Source organism: Mobula birostris, chromosome 3, assembly GCF_030028105.1.
Source record: "Mobula birostris isolate sMobBir1 chromosome 3, sMobBir1.hap1, whole genome shotgun sequence".
Taxonomy (NCBI): domain Eukaryota; kingdom Metazoa; phylum Chordata; class Chondrichthyes; order Myliobatiformes; family Myliobatidae; genus Mobula; species Mobula birostris.
The window spans coordinates 15583119-15600939 of record NC_092372.1 but is presented as its reverse complement, the minus strand read 5'-3'; the positions used below and the strand labels follow the sequence as shown (position 1 = coordinate 15600939).

The 17821-nt window shown below is 42.5% G+C and overlaps 1 protein-coding gene across 2 annotated transcripts in view; it reads right to left on the bottom strand.

Moving 5' to 3' along the window:
* malt1 (MALT paracaspase 1) overlaps positions 1-17821 on the bottom strand; it is a 127477-nt gene that overhangs the window by 66288 nt on the left and 43368 nt on the right. The window contains exons 9-11 of one of the 2 annotated variants that reach the window (XM_072252259.1): positions 16878-16904; positions 15923-15976; positions 13541-13744 (exon numbers count right to left, since the gene is read on the bottom strand). In XM_072252259.1, coding sequence (XP_072108360.1) covers positions 13541-13744; positions 15923-15976; positions 16878-16904 — 285 coding nt within the window. The remainder of the gene's footprint in view (positions 1-13540; positions 13745-15922; positions 15977-16877; positions 16905-17821) is intronic. The other variant, XM_072252260.1, reaches the window with a different exon arrangement.

The following is a 17821-nucleotide window of genomic DNA, read 5'->3' as shown; positions in this document are numbered from 1 at the left end:
ACTAGACATAGAGTTTGAGGCAAAGTCACACGTGTCATAAGTCCCAAGGTGTGAAATAATAGGTTTATTAGTCTATGTTAGTAAAAGAAAATACACTGCTGTTAGTATTGTAAAATACAATGCAGAATACAGTACAAGAAGGTAAGATTTTTTTTAGTTTATGTCATAGTTGTTGCACTGTAAGATGGGCATACTTAGAGGCATTGTTTTGGTAATTCACAGTGTTGTAAAAAAAGTCTTGAGAAGGGGGATGTAATGTATTGTGTGAGTATTTGTAGCATCAGAGTGCGTATGATGTCAGGACGTGGAAAAAGGGTTTATAAAAAATGGAAGTCTGGTGAATAAACATTGGTTGTTCAATCTACACCGATGTCTGAGTCACATCAATATTACAATATCGACTTCAACAGCTAGGATGCAAAATCCATGGCTGTTCCCAACCAACGGAGGCCATCAATATTCTTTACATGTTGCCCTTTCATACATACACATTAGGATATGAAGTGTTTTCACACATCTTTAAACTAAAGGCCTGCAGCAAGCAATTCAAGAGTTGACGTAGAAATGTCAATGTTAAAGGAAATTGCCTGTCTGGCTTTCTTGATTATTGAGATGTCACCCAAATTGCTGCTTCACCATTTACACACAGAAAATGCCAGAGGAACTCAGCAAGTCAGGCAGTATTTATTCAAAGGGAATAAAAAGCCAACATTTCAGACCAGTAAAACTGCGCTCAGTGGCCACTTTAATAGGTACACCTGCACACCTGCTCGTTAATGCAAATATTTACCAGCCAATCATGTGGCAGCAACCCAATGCATAAAAGCATGCAGACATGGTCAAGAGGTTCAGTTGTTGTTCAGACCAAACCTCAGAACGGGGAAGAAGTGTGATCTAAGTGACTTTCGTCGTGGAATGATTGTTGGTGCCAGACAGGGTAGTTTAAGTATCTCAGAAGCTGCCTGATATCCTGGGATTTTAATGCACAACAGTCTCTAGAGTTTACAGAAAAGGATGCAAAAAAAAAAGAAATCATGTGTTTTCACCTATTGTGGGCAAAAATGCTTTGTTATTGAGAGGAGTCAGATGAGAAAGGCCAGGCTAGTTTAGCTGACAGGAATGCAATAGTAACTCAAATAACCACGCATTGTAGCAATGGTGTACGGAAATATATCTCTGAATCCACAACATGTTGAACCTTGAAGTGGATGGGCAGTGAATATGTACTCAGTAGTCACTTTACTAGGTACACTCCTGTACCTAATAGAGCAGCCAGTAATTGTATATTGGTTGTAAATAATTTAAATCAAATAACTTCAGCAGGATGTTTCAGAAAATTGAATCTAGCAGTTTTTTGGAAATTGGAAACATTCAAAATGGAAATAATGATGATGTTGTCACTTGTTCACTATTTGAAGTAGTACTTACCTATTGCCGTTACACTGCTGGCATTCAGGCAGCAATGAAGACCCTCCACCTCTGTCTGACCATACTGTCAAGCACAGATGTTTTCACATCTCAGTTTTCACTACTGTCAGCCATGCAAGTAAGTCCCTGAGGACATTCAGGAATACCGTCGCACTCAGATGTAGAAGGATTCTTCATTGCTGTTTCCATTGCAGTTTTGTTTGACCAGTCAGGGTTGTTATCCCTGAGCTGAACTCCCGAACCTGGAGGACCAGTGGACCACTCTTAGTCTGACCTCTACCCTTTGACCTGTTTGGCATGGGTGACCCTACCAGGAGTCAAAAGCACAAGGCCTCGCCAACATAGCTCTCCGGGTCATTGAAGCACACAAGCTTCCAAACCCTACATGTCACAGGATCCTTCTTCAATAATGGAAAGAAATGCACAATATCTTATATTTGTAATTAATAATTCCAAATCATATGAACTTCTAGTTTAAGACTGAGATTTATGACTAGTTTATGACTGTGAATGTGACTGTAAATCTGACATTAAAGGTGTATTTACCACTCTTAAAGTTAAGTTTAGCATCTAAAATTCTTAACAGAAATGCTGGCACACCCAGCTGTTGGCTGAGATTGTTAAGAGCACATGCCTACCCAGAAAATGTGTCTCTACATGTATATCTTTTATATTGGCAACATGCAGAACTGTGCAAGTCTTAAGCACATACAAAGAGTTAGGGAGGCCAAGATTTTTGCACAGTACTGTAGTAATTTTATATATTGCACTGCACTGCTGCCACAAAAAAAACAGATTTCATGACATATCTGAATGATGATAAACCTGATTCTGATGTGGGTCGCTATAGTGGGAGGGGGCAGAGAGAGGGAAGGGAGTGGGAAGCCTTAGAGAGTCAATAAACCAATTGTATGGAATCAAATAACCTTGCTTGTTGTCTCAGGGCAGGGTGTGTCTGCATCCTCACCGACCCCCCACCCCCCCAGCACTAGCACACCTTCTCTGCCACCCGTCCCACACCCTTACCGCTGTGCTCCACCACGCCATTCCTAACATCCTTTGCTCCTTCCAGACTTACAAACTCGCTCTGCAGTCCACATTGACACATACAGTACTGTGCAGAAGTCTTAGGCACGCTAGGTATATATATATATATATATATATATGTGCCAAGGACTTTTGCACAGTACTGTAGACATGAAATCAGAGGAAAAACAAATAGAAATGCACATGAGTTTAGAACAGATAGTTTGATGAACCTTTAAAGGCCACAGACCTGAAAGGTTAATTTCTCCACAGAACCTGTCCCACCTTCTAGGTATTTCCAACATTTCCTGTTTGATCATCTTTATCTTCTGCTATATTATTATCATTTTCAATAAGTGACAGCTGAAAATAACACTCTGAGAAAAAAAATTTCTAGATTTTTAAAGCCAAAAGTCTTACATTCCCCATCTATTCCTCACAATATAAAAGGCTACTGATTCTATGCCAGTTCTCAGTGCAATCCCTTTCCTGCACTTACTCCCAATATCGTATTCTCTCTCATGCATGGGGGAAACATACTGAAGGCAGCTAGTGAATGTAACTCAGAATGCGTTATCCGGCTATAGATTCTATATATATAGATAGAGAGAGAGATAGAGAGATAGATAGAGAGGGAGAGATAGAGAGGGAGAGAGAGAGATGGAGAGATAGAGAGGGAGAGATAGAGAGGGAGAGATAGAGAGGGAGAGAGATAGAGAGAACAATGTGGATGCGTAGACAACAGAAAAATACGCACACGTAGACAACAGTCCATACATAGTGCTAAGGGGAATCATTGCTCTAAAAGAAATAGATCCACACATTACACTTCCTCCCCCTTTAGATTAATGCAGCAAAAAACTGTATAGATACAAAACAGGGAGGAGAAGATGGCTGCGCGATGCAGCGCGCGCGGCGGTTCCGAATTGATATCGTATTTGTGAAGTAGGATGCCATGCACAATCCTGATTTGATAGAGACAGACGTGAAGAAGCACGGAGGAACACCTGGAGAAACTTCTGAAATGCCTGCTTCGCTGCCGCTGCTACTGTGCGATCGAGAATCTCCAGAGGGAAGGCCCCAAATCCTCGGCCTTGCCTGTTGCCTGTTGCCGGGTCTGGAGTCGAAGCGCTCGGCGGAGATGGTACTTGGAGCATCGGTGTCGGGGAGCTGGTCCGAGGCTCGGAGTTTTCGGACAGACTCGGAGTTGGATGCTTCTGGGATGCTGCATCGGCAAGTTTGCGGCGCTGGAGGTTTACCGTCAGTGTGAGATGATGGGACTTTCGAGAGACTTTGAGACTGTACCGTGCCCATGGTCTGTTCTTATCAAATTACGGTATTGCTTTGCACTGTTGTAACTATATGTTATAATTATGTGGTTTTCATAACCCATATTCCAAATAAACATGCTTTCACAATAATGGTACATAACTAACTTCACTATGCTAAAGATTCAGTCTTTTGGGTGGCGCTCCACCTCTTTCAGGATAGTGCCTCCGGACCTGTGGAGTAGCATCAGGTTTGGTGGGTGTCTTGACTAAGACAATGTTCTCAGTTTCCAGCGTCATGTTGCTGTCAGTGACATCATCATCACTGAGAGGAAAGTCCGGTGACTGTAATGTGTCCTTCTCATTGGATGCAATTGACTCAGGTGTGTTCTTCAGTTGAATATCCACATGATGTCTCCATGTATGATTTCCAACATCCACTGTGTACATCAGTGGTCCAGTTCTTGTAGCTATCCTACCGGCAATCCACTTGTCCTCTTGGTAATTGCATGCTAGGGCTTCCTGTCCAATCTCAAAGCTCCTTGCTGATTCACTTGGCAAATGGCTGAACTGTCTATTCTGCACTTCCCTCCGTAGATCTGTTTCAGGAGGTCTATGCGAGATCTCAGATTTCTGCTCATGAACAGCACTGCAGGTGTTTGATTTGTCATCGCATGAACAGAGTTCCGTTATACAAAAAGGAACTGTCCTCCTTGTCCATAGCTTTAATGGACTTGCTGAGGGTTTGAGTATACTTTTCAGCCAATCCATCCACTGATGGGTGGTTTGGAGCTGACTTGCAAAATTTGATGCCAATGTTTGTGAATAGTCTGAATTCTTCTGACGTGTATTGTGGTCCGTTATCACTCACAATTTGTTCTAGTAAGCTGTTTCTGGTGAAGATAGTCCTCAGGGCAGAGATAGCCTTTGCTGAGAAGGTTGACTTCATTGGCATAACCTCCGGCCACTTTGAATGAGCATACACAGCAATCAGGAACATGGAGTCCATGAATGGCCCAGCAGAGTCAATATGTACTCTTTGCCATGGCAAAAACAGCCACTCCCGCAGGTGTAACGGTGCCTGTGGGGGTTCATTTTGAACTTTTTGGCATCCTGACCAGCTTTTGGCCGGTTGGCTTTTCAGGAGTTTCTAGGTTGCTTAAGGGACTGTGTGTTCTTGCACCCACTAAGCTAAGAAGCGTGTGGACTTTCTTTTGCTCAGCTACAACACAACTCCCAGCCTTCAATAGTGCTATCAAGTTCATCAACTTTCCTGACTGAAGCCATTGCCACTTTATTTTCACTTTAACTTTGCTAGTTGCTCATTTTTCACTGCATATGATGCAGGCAGTTACTCACTCATCCTTTGTTAGTGCCTGTGACAGCCTTTGTACTGTTTCATCCTCGCTGTTTCCACTCGTAACTGTTAGTGCAGTTGGTGATCTTCTCTGACATTCAGGTTCGTACTTGTCAGCAATTTTGTTGTGTCTGTGCAACTACATATCAATTAAGTAAAAGCACGCACACGGGAGATGGCTTTAACTGGTGTATTCACATGAGGGGGAGGGGGGAGAGAGGGGGAGAGGGGGAGGGGGGGGAGAGAGGGGGAGAGAGGGGGAGAGAGGGGGAGGGGAGAGGGGGGGAGAGAGGGGGAGAGAGGGAGAGAGAGGGGGGAGAGAGGGGGAGAGAGAGGGGGGAGAGAGAGGGGGGAGAGAGAGGGGGGAGAGAGAGGGGGGAGAGAGAGGGGGGAGAGAGAGGGGGGAGAGAGAGGGGGGAGAGAGAGGGGAGAGAGGGGGGAGAGAGGGGGGAGGGGGGGAGAGAGGGGTGAGAGGGAGGGTGAGAGAGGGGAGGAGAGAGAGGGGAGGAGAGAGAGGGGGGAGAGAGAGGGGGGAGAGAGAGGGGGGAGAGAGAGGGGGGAGAGAGAGGGGGGAGAGAGAGGGGGAGAGAGAGGGGGAGAGAGAGGGGGGAGAGAGAGGGGGGAGAGAGAGGGGGAGAGAGAGGGGGAGAGAGATTAAGAAAAAGCAATGCACATGTGTGGACAACACATCAATACGTATGCGTTGACAACTGTCCATACATAGTGCTAAGGGGTCATTACTCTAAAAGAAATAGATCCATACATTACAGGGTCCATGGACCTCTTGGTTAATGGTAGGGGTCCATAGCATGAAAAAAGTTGCGAACCCCCGCTCTAGACTCAAATAAAATTGTTAAATGTGTCTTTAGAATAGAACTTGTCTGTAGATTTGGAATAAAAAATTACAACCCTACCCCAAAATGCTATTGTAACAGTACCATGAGAGATAGTCCGAGTCTCAAAGACACTAGAATGATGTGGATTCTCCTCTCTACTGTGATTGTGAAATCAGCACCTCCCAGGGACTAATGAACTGCAGTGAGCTACATTGAGATCCAGTATCTCAGAATATAAACTGATATCAGAAATCTTTCAGATGATGTGTGAAACCAGAGCTTGATCTGCTCTCTGACAAACAGCATTTTAACATTTGAGCAACACACACAAAATGTTGGGTGAACTCAGCGGGTCAGGCAGCATCTGTGGAGCCAAGTAAACAGCTGACGTTAAAGACCAAGACCCTTCAGGACTAGAAAGAAAGGGAGCAAAAATCTGAATAAGCAAGAGGAGGGACCCCTATGTTAGAAGCTGGCTAGTACTCCTTCCCTTCCCCCCGCCTTATTCTGGCATCTGAAGAGTGCCTTTTGTGCCTAGGGAATGCTGGGGTCTGCCTGCGAGTGCTGCCATGCTTCTGACACCAACACACCATGCCCACCACTTAATAACCCTAACCTCTACATCTTTGGAGTGTGGGAGGAAACCGATGCGGTCACGGAGAGAGCATACAAACTCCTTACACACAGCAGCAGGAATTGAACCCCCCATCTTACAACTGGTGCTATGAAGTGTTACGTTAACCGCTGTGCTAAATGGGAGATCATTAGGTGGTTCCCAGCCACGCTTTTTTTTACTGAGGTCAACAAGAATAATTTTACATCTTAAGCTTGTGCAATAGGTTTTTAGCCATCTTGTCTATAATAAAGACAAAGGCAACTTGGAGATAAGGCATGCATTTTTAAAGTGAATCTCTTTATCTCCAACATATGTAAACTGCAGCAGCTGCCTATTGTAATGTGGTGTGGAGAGAATGTGGTTCTTGCTGTGAAGAGCATAAAGGGAGATATGTTCTGATTGCTGCTTGGGCTGTGGCATCTAAACCAAGTCAGTGCTGGATCATTTTGAGAATACTACAGAATATATTAACTTCACTGAAAAGATAAACTGGAATTAACTTTGCACCTTTGAGTCGAGTAAACAATACACTCATTGTCAATACAAAAGATTTTGCAGATACTGGAAATCCAGAGCAACATACGCAAAATAGTGGAGGAACTCAACAGGTCAGGCAGCACCTATGGAGGGGAAAAAACAGTAAATATTTCAGGCTGAGATCCTTCATCGGAACCCTTCCAGATGATGGGTTTCAGCCCAAAATGCCAGCTCTTTATTCCTCCCCACAGACAGTTCCTGTCTTGCCGAGTTCCTCCAGCATTTTGTAAACTGAAACGTCAGCTCTCTACTCCTCTCCATAGATGCTGCCTGAGCGGCTGAGTTCTTCCACCATTTTGTGTGTTCTGCCTTGTTTGTTTTCTTCCTTTTTCTCACAGGTCTCATTTACCTACCAAACAGAAAACTTTAACACTTCATCCCTTACAGCACCCTCGGCCTCCCCTTCTCGCCAATTCTCCCTTTGTTCTCTCTTTGTTTCTTCCCCCATATTCTCAGTAGAAAGGGGTGTGTTTTTACATAAACACAAGAGATAGTGCAGATGCTTCAAACACACACAAAATGCTGGAGAAACTCAGTCGGTCAGGCAGTATCAATGGAAGAGGATAAACAGTCAGCGTTTCGGGTTGAGACCATTTATTTGGACTGCAAAGAAAGGATTATTGTTGCTCAGTCTATGCTGTAAAGAGCTAGTTTTCATTTCTGATGTCAAAAGTGAACAGATTTTTATCAAACTGTTATCAGTAGCAGGAAAAGCCTTTTCGGCAACAGCCACAGGATGTGTGGGTGGGCACTTGCCATCTCAAGTTCAGTTTCAGTTGCTCAGCTATCTTGTCTGCAAACACTCATCGCAGGGCCTTCACATCTGGCTCTGCTTAGAAAAGATCTTGTTGACACAGAAGGAACTTTTGCTGCAACATGCATCACGACCCTTGAACTGCCCTGTTTGGATTGACACTTTCTCACATATACCCCAACCAATGCTGACTCAGCTTACCTTCTGTTGTTTTTAAGACAGACATCCCACCCTGCAAAAACTCATTTCAGGGAGGTAGCACCATCAGTTTGCGGGAGACTTCCGGGAGAGGTGGGATGTCTGCAATAGAGTAGCTCCTGAGCAGCTGCCAGCTAGCTTAAATAATGTTAGCTATGTTAATGAACGAATGACACCTGTTAAACTCACCTCAACATGCCTTTTACATTTTAACCCACCATGGGCAATAGAACAGTCACTGTTGCAAACAGTGCAGCGAGCAACACTGTCATTATTTTTGACCCCTATTAGGCAGGGGTACACTTTAGGGTAGTCTGGGATGACGTACATTTTATATTTTCTTTTTTTGGAACACTCTGCCATGGCGCGCTCTCGCTCTCTCTCTCTCTCTCGCTTGTGGTCACTCTCGCGCACGCTCTCTCGCTTGCTCGCTCTCAAAAAAATTGATTTCCGGGATATTGTATATAATTTGCGGGCATCAGGGAGCCACTATTAATATGCAGGAGACTCCTGGAACTTCCGGGAGAGGTGGGATGTCTGTTAAGAGGAAAATGCCCTCAGTCCAAAAGCAAACAATAAAAGTAAATCAAATAATTTAAAGCTTTGCATTTCAGAATACTTTCCATTTCTTCAAAAGTCTTTTTTTTTAACAAAAACTACCAATAAGTTGTTGCCTTGTAGACCCTTTGAAACTTATTAGCCATTGTTAATAAGTTTGACAAATTATACAACCTGCCTAATTTTTTATTTGCACTGGTTTGTCTTCTTTTGCACATAGGTTGTTTTTCAGTCTCTGTTTCTGTGTAGATTTTCACAAACTCTATTGTATTTCTTTATTTTTTCTATAAATGCCTCAAGAAAATGATTCTCAAGATAATATATGGTAACATATACGTACCTTAAAAAAATTACTTTGAACTTTTGAACCTTGAATGAGAAGAACCACAGAGGGAGGGGTGATCCATCCAAGAAGGCTGGACTGTTGGCCTGAGTGATCCAGAAATGGAGGGATGAGCATTAAGATAGGGGTCTTTGTATAAAAATGGGCCCTTTCTTGTAAAAAATGTGCAATTTGTAAGACCATAAGACGCAGGAGCAAATTAGGCCACTTGACCCATCAAGTCTGTTCCACCATTCTATTATGGCCCATTTATTTTCCCTCTCAACACCAGTCTCCTGCCTTGTCCCTGTAACCTTTGATGCCCTGGCTAATCAAGAACATATCAACCTCTGCTTTAAATACCCAACGACTTGACCTCCACAACCACTTGTGGCAATGGATTCCACAAATTCTCCACCCTGTGGCTCAAGTAGTTCTTCATCGTCTCTGTTTTAAAGGGATGTCCTTCTATGCTGAGGTGGTGCCCTCTGGTCCTAGACTCCCCCACTACAGGAAACATCCTTTCCATGTCCACCCTACCTAGACTTATCAATATTCGACAGCTTTCAATGAGTTACCTCTTCATTCTTCTAAACTCCAACAAGTACAGGCCGAAAGCCATCAAATGCTCCTCATATGTTCACAATTTCACTCCTGGGATCATTCTTTAACCCTCCTCTGGACCCTCTCCAATGCCAGCACATCTTTTCTTAGCTATGGCCCAAAGCTGCTGACAATACCCCGTGTGGTCTGACCAATGCCTTATACAGCCTCAATACCACATCCTTACTTTTATATTCTAGTCCTTTTGAAATAAATGTTAACATTGCATGTGCCTTCCTCACCACCAGCTCAATCTGCAAGCTAACCTTCAGCGAATCCTGCACGAGGACTCCTAAGTCCCCCTGCAGCTCCAATTTCTGAATTTGATTCCCACTTAGAAAATAGCCTACCCCTTTATTCCTTCTACCAAAGTACATGAACATACACTTTCCTAACCAATACTAGGACTATTAAAAGCCACTGCTATGGAAAGTGATAGCTTCCACCTCCAGTTTACCTTCAACACCTATTAATTTCAAATCAGGCTCAGTGCCCACTTTTTTAGGTGTCTCCTTTTCCTAATACAATGGCCACTGAGTGTATGTTCATGGATTTCTGCTGCTGTAGCTCATCCACTACAAAGTTTGATGTATTGTGCATTCAGAGATGCTCTTCTGTACACCGTTGTAACGTGTGGTTACTTGAGTTACTGTTGTCTTCCTATCAGCTTGAACCAGTCTGGCCGTTCTCCTCTGACCACTAACAAGGTGTATTTGCAAAAGAAATGACATTCACTGGATTTTTAATTTACTTTTCTCACCAATCTCGGTAAACTCTAGAGACTGTTAGGCATGGAAATCCCCAGAGATGAGAAGTTTCTGACGTACTCAAGCAACCCCATCTGGCACCAACATACTGTCCAAGGTCAAGGTCACTTTGATCACATTTCGTCCCCATTCTGATGTTTGGTCTGAATAACAACTGATTGTCTTAACCATGGCTGCATGCTTTTATACATTGAGTTACTGCCACATGATTGGCTGATTAGATATTTGCATTGACAAGGTGTACAGGTGTCCTAATAAAGTGGCCAAAAATTGTTTCAAACTTCTATTTCACACTCTAAAATACAACCTAAAAATATTGTTTCTTATTCCTTGCTGTTTTTCTATCTGTGAGAATTCCTTAATGTGACAGGTTGTTTAACAGATGCTTGAAGCAGGAATCACTGGTAAGACCATATGACATAGGAGCAGATCTAGACTATTCAGTCCATCGAGTCTTCTCTGGCATTCCATCATGGCTGATTTACTATCCCCCTCAAACCCAATCTCCTGCCTTCTCCCCGTAACCTTTAACACCCTGACTATTCAAGAACCTATCAACCTCCGTTTTAAATATACCCAATGACTTGGCCTCCATAGACATCTGTAGCAATGAATTCCACAGATTCACGACCCTCTGTCTCAACTCTGGTCTAATAGACGTCCCTCTATTCTGAGGTTGTGCCCTCTGGTCCTAGCGTCCAGGTGGTTTTGCTATAAGACAACCGCTCCCTGGATAATTTTTTAAAACTTTTTCTTACCATTCTCTGTAAACTCTAGAGACTGTTGTTCATGAAAATCCCAGGAGATCAACAGCTTCTGAGATACTCAAACCACCCCATCTGGCACTAACACAATCATTCCACAGTAAATATCACTTAGATTACATTTCTTCCCCATTCCGATGTTTGGTCTGAACAACAATTGAATCTCTTGACCATGTCTGCATGCTTTTATGTGTACCTAATAAAGTGGCCACTGAATGCTTTTTACATGTTAACCACCAGATCTCTTCCTTCTAGTTTGACAAGTTTCAATATCACTGCCAAGGAGTCAACAGGGACACCATGGAAAGCAAAACATACAGACAGTTCTAATGCTGTTGCACATGTACAATCCTTGAGGGGACACCAGATATGAATCTCTTGCAAAGAACCTTTCCCCAACTCTCTGTGGTCAATTAATTTCACCCATTTCATTAAACACATATAACATCCAACATCTTTACCTCGAATGCCACCAAACAGTTCTCTGCAAAATTAGAGATTTATTGATATATTGGCACCCAACAACGTCATGGCAGCTCTGACTTCAAGTCATGGTGGAAAACATTGATCACAGAACATAGAATGGCACAGTACAGGCCCTTTTTCCCACACTGTTGTGCCAAACCTTTAACCTACCTTAAGATCAATGTAACCCTTCCCTCAAACTTCAAAGTTCAAAGTATATTTATTATAAAAGTACGTATGCAGCATACAACCCTGAGATTCTTCTTCTCACAGACAGCCAAAACCAAAGAAACATCAAAGAAAACATCAAACACTCCACACCACAAAAAAGGACAAGTCATGCAAATGGCGAACAATGAGCAAAAAAAACCACACAGAAAACAAAACAACAAACCACAGAGACTTTGAAAAAGTCTAGTTCAGTTCAGTCTAGCACTGTGTCGTTCACTGACTGCAGGCCGCACAGCCGGTCTGCCCCAATCAAAATCACACAAAATAGCAATAAAAAAAGGAGTAACCAGAAACCAGAGACACATATAACATGAACTACAGAGTCAATCCACAAACTGTGTCAATTAAACCTTGCCCAAGACCCAAGAACCCAGCACCTTCCTCTGGCAGTGATGACTGAGAGAGGGAGAGAGAGAGAGAGAGAGAGAAAGATAGGGGGGAACCCATCAATCACAGGCAGACAGCGCTGAACACCAACACCCCCCCCGCCTTCTGCTCTAATCCTCATTGATTTCAATGTTGCCTGCGCATTAATCAGCGAGATTGGCGAGAAATCAAGTTGCTCATGGGCTCATGCCATGTCTCCAGGATTCCTGCCCTCCAGGCCACATACTCCACTCCAAACCTCACTGAACTTCCTCAGAGACAGCAAAGCACCCGATCGCTCAATTCCCTGAAAATACGTGATCAAAGTGTAAATTACAGGTTCCAATCACAGGCAGATTAGCAGTTGAAGGTAGAAGTAAAAAAGAAGTAGTTTTGTGAACAGATTGAAGGGTGTGACCCTCCATTTTTCTTTCATCCAGGTGCCTCAGAGTCTCTTCCATGTCCCTGGTGTATCTGACTCTACCACTATCCCCAGCAGCACGTTCCATGTACCCTCACTCTCCGTGTAAAAAAACCTACCTCTGACATTCCTCCAGTCACCTTAAAAATATCATCATCATCATCATTATTACGTGCCATGTCATATGACGTGGGCAGTCATGGTCTCATGGCCATGATTGTACTCGGCAAATTTTTCCACAGAACTGGCTTGCCTTTGCTTTCTTCTGGGCAGTGTCTTTACAAGACAGGTGACCCCAACCATTGTCAATACTCTTCAGAGATTTCCTGTCTGGCACCCTCATAATTGGCAATTTCTATCCTAGGAAGAAGTTGTTAACTCTCTATTCTATCTGTGCCTCTTATTATAATATACATATCTATCAAGTCCCTCTCAAATGTAACAGGCAACTAATCTATTATTGCTGTCCACACTAACAATGAAGAAAACTGAGTTCAGCTTAGTTTATGCAGCCAAAGAGTGCAATTATGGAATATTTTTAAAGATTAGCTTCACTTTATGTCACATGTACATCAAAGCATACAGTGAGTCCTGTCATTTAGTAAAAACGTGAATCAAATCAACAAGAATTGTCCTCGGGAGTCTGCAAGTGTCAGCATTTTTACCTTCTATAATGCAAATTCACACTTCATCAGGTCCTCAAGTAGGGTCTCGGTCTGAAAAGTTTATTCCTCGGCATAAATGCTGCCTGACCTGTTGAGTTTCTCCAGCATTTTGTGTGTGTTACTCTGAATTTCCAGCATCTGCAGAATCTCCTGTTTATGATTCATTGCATTTAAAACTTAGTAACAACATACCCAGAGATGTTAATTCAATCCAATCCTTCTTTTCTTTAATCACACTATGACCAAATACATTTTTAAATACAATAAATTTGATAAAGTCAGATATAAAGACCAGAATCATCAGATTCATTTCATTCCACAATGCCAAATATCCAAAATAAATCAAAAATGTGCATACCATACACTCCCTTGTCCAGCAAGAGCAGGAATTCATACACGGCATTGCGCATTTCTGATTCAGTGAGGTCCAGCAGAGATACAACTTTAAAATCGAGCTGTCGTAGCAAATTGGTCAGTTCATATACATCCACCATTGGCGCCTTCAGCTTAGGATGGTTGTGATAGGACATATTGCCAATCAGAAGAGCCACCTTGTCTGTAGCTACAAACATAATGGTTTAAAATAATGTCACTTTAAAAGCACATAAAGGTACCCTCTTGTAATTATCTTAGTAAATATTACACAGGGTTCCCTAAGTTTGTTATAGCTGGGGGTGGTAATGGGGACAAGCTCCCACTACCTGTTTGCAAAGAAAAAGAATTTCAGGATGTATATTGTATACATTTCTCTGACATTAAATATACCTATTGAACTACCTATTAAATGCTTCCAGTGGTGTGTGTGTGTCTGAAATAGCCTCTGTCATCCAAGTCCAGCTCCCGGTCTTCACGTGTGGCTTAGCTACTAAGCCTGGTGGAGTTCTTACTACTGACAGGAGAAGGAGAAATTTCAGGTTACTGCAGCCTTAAAAATAGACACTTCAGGCAGAGGGGAATCGTCAGCTATGGTTGCATCTAGGGGAAGGAAAACTCAGATCTCAAACCTCTGCTCCCTTGTGGCTATACCCACTCATGGGAAAAGCTTTGAGAGTAAGCTTTGAGGAAAAATCTGAAGCTGGAGTCCCTGCGTTGAGTACAATGCTGAGTTGCAACTCCTATGAGACTGCTAGTACCAAACTGTTTCAGTCTTTGCCATTCGTTTGAGTTCATCAGCTGAGTGGAGAGTGGGAGCTTGCTATATGGGCAACAGCTTGCCCTCCATACCATACTGCTGTGTCTTGCATATCTAGACAGCTAGGACGCAGCATCCACGGTCAACCTTGACCAACAGAGGTTTAAGAGATGGAAAACTACCCTAGGTTAAAATTTGTCTTCCATTACATAAACATTTTTCATTAAAATCTGATTGTCACTGTTCCATGGTTTTTGCACATCTCTACAAATTACCATCCTACCTATATGGTATTTTATAGATCACTCCTAGCTCTGCTTTATAGAACATAGAACATTACAGTACATTATAGACCATTTGGCCCTTGATGTTGTGCCGAACTTTTAACCTACTCCAAGATCAGTCAAACCCTTCTTTCCCACATACTTCTCCATTTTTCTTTCATCCATGTGCCTATCTAGGAATCTCCTAAATATCCATAATGTATCTGACTCTACCATCATCCCTGGCTCTGCATTCCATGCATCCACCTTGTTGTGGTTTGGTGGCTTGCGTACCTCAATGACCCACAGAGCTATGCTGGCTAGAGTCAGGGCTTTATGCTTTGGCTTTTGGTACATTCACCCATGCCAAACAGGTCAAGGGGTAGAAGTCAGACTAAGAAAAGTCCACCTGTCTTCCAGGTTCAGGGGTTCAGCTCAGGAAGCTACTGACATGATGAAGGAAGTCATGAACATCACCAGAGATGGAGGATCTCCATTGTTGCCCTAAATGCCTGCAATGTAATGGACAAAAGATAGACATCTCCCTTATACTTTCCTCAATTCCTTGGGATAAATGTCCTCTTATCATCTTATGTATCTCTAACAAGTCGCCTTTCACCCTTCTCGAACCACTCTGAGCCTCTTTCACTCCTCACAATGTAGTTCACTTTGCGTGTATTTCAGTCAGATTTTGCTAAACTTCATTTCATGAAACAACCAAAGGGGACAAAAGTTAAACCTTCCATTAATTTTTAATTTGGAGACACGGTGCAGAACAGGCCCTACCACCCAACGCCCCATTGCCCAGCAACCCACTTGTTTAACCCGAGCCTAATCACGGGACAACTTACAATGACCAACTAACCTACTAACTGGTATTTGAATAGTGGGGCAGTGGGGTGCGTCAATGCTTCTGCTAGCGTGATTGGAGGGGGGGTGATGTTTTTGCTGCTGCTGCTTCTACAAAAGGAGGGGGGCCTTCAGGGCTTCAATGTTGCTATCACACATTCTACGGGGTTTCTTTGTTTTGTGAATATCTGTGAAGAGGATGAACTTTAGGTTATATACTGTATACTTATTCTGATATTAAATGAACTTTGAACCATCACGACTTTGGACTGTGGGAGGAAACTGGAGCACCCGGTAGAAACCCATGCACTCGTGGGAAGAACGTGCAAACTTTTTGCAAGGATGCTGGAATTGAACTCCAAACTCTGGAACGCCCTGAGCTATAACAGCTTCATGCTAACCGCTACACAACCATGGCGCTCCACTAGTTTGGCTTATTGCAATTGCATCATATCTACATGTAACACAACAAAGCACGATAAAGGACAAAACTTACCATAATGTCTTCGGTTAGTTTCTAAGTCCAGCTGCCCAGCCTCACCAGGGTTAACTAACAGCCGTGAAAAATATTAGTATTACTGCAAATCTAATCACAGTCTTACTTCCTTCTTTAGTTATAACAACTGAGTAATTAACTCCACCCACCACCCTCATCTGGAAAAAACACTGTTTCATTTGGGGGTATACATGTATATGGTTGAATGTTAATAAACTTGAACTCACACCACCAGGTTCAGGAACAGTTATTACCCCTCAACCATCAGGCTCCTGAACCAGAGGGAATAACTTCACTCAACTTCACTTGCTCCATCATTGAAATATTTCCAAAACCTACTGACTCATTTTCAAGAACTCTTCATCTCATGTTCTCGATAATTTTTGATTTTTATTTATTATTCTTATTATTTCATTCTTTTTGTATTGGCACAGTTTGTTGTCTTTTGCATGCAGTTGAGCACTCCAGTTGGAACGGTCTTTCATTGATTTTGTTATGGTTATTATTCTATGGATTTATTGAGTATGCCCACAAGAAAATGAATCTTACAGGTGTATAAGGTGACATATATGTACTTCAGTAAACAAATTAACTTCGAACTTCTGAACTTTGAACTTTCCTACCCTGGGAAAAAGTCTCTGGGTGTCAACTCAATTTATGTCTTTTATCATCTTGTATCCCTCCATCGTCTCGTCTCATCCTCCTTCATTCCAAAGAGAAAAGCCCCAGCTTGCCTAACCTATCCTCATAACACATAAAGTGCTGTGATAGTTTTTAGATTATGAAGACACGTAGCGCTCTTTTATTGTCATTTAGTAATACATGCATTGTTTTCAGTGAGAACAACAACAAAACTAAAGGGGCAACACATATCCAGGCACATTACATTTACATTATAGGAACTCAAACCTTATTTTTATAGAGACTAGAACGTACAGTGACAAAAATCACTTACTTCTTTCTTCAGAAAACTTCAATTCATCTGAAAGAGTCACCAAACCAAAATATTGGTTGTTGTTAAAAAAAAAGAACCCTTATTTTCTTTTGTTTAGAAAACTAACGGAGATCTCATTTGAACTACAGATTAAAATAACATCTAGAAAGGGGAAATAGAACAGCACGTAATGAAGCAAGGTGGACATACATATAAGACCATAAGGCCATAAGATATAAGAACAGAATTAGGCCATTTGGCCCATTGTGTCTTCCCCGCCATTTCATCATGGCTGATCCAGTTTTCCTCTCAGCCCCAATTTCCTGCTTTCTCCTCACATCCCTTCATGCCCTGCCCAATCAAGAATCCATCAACCTCTGCCTTAAATATACATTAAGACTTGGCCTCCACAGCTGCCTGTGGCAGCAAATTCAACAGATTCACCACTCTCTGGCTGAAGAAATTCCTCCTCATCCCCGTTCTAAAAGGATGCCCCTCTATTCTGGGGCTGTGTCCTCTGGTCAGAGACTCTCCCACCATAGGAAATATCCTCTCCACATCCACTCTATCAATAAAATCCCCTTCTACCCAATCTCTCCTTATATGGCAAACCTACCATCTCTGAACTATTGGGGACAATACCCACTATGGCAAGTATATAAATTCTTGTCAGAATACAGATTTATTTATCAAATATACACTACATTGATATATACAATGAAACATATCGTTTGTGTTAACCACCAACAAACTCAAAGACGTGCTGGGAGCAGCCGCAAGGCGGTCTTGGGCGAGATTTAATCAATGTGGTTTGTGGATTGGGCTCTAGTTCATGTCATGATGTGTTTCTGTTTTCTGGTGCTCCTTTTATCGTTGCTATTTTCGACAATTTTGATCTGGACAGCCTTCACATAACACAGAAAGTGCTAGATAGAGCTGAACCGAACTGAACCGAATATTTCGAT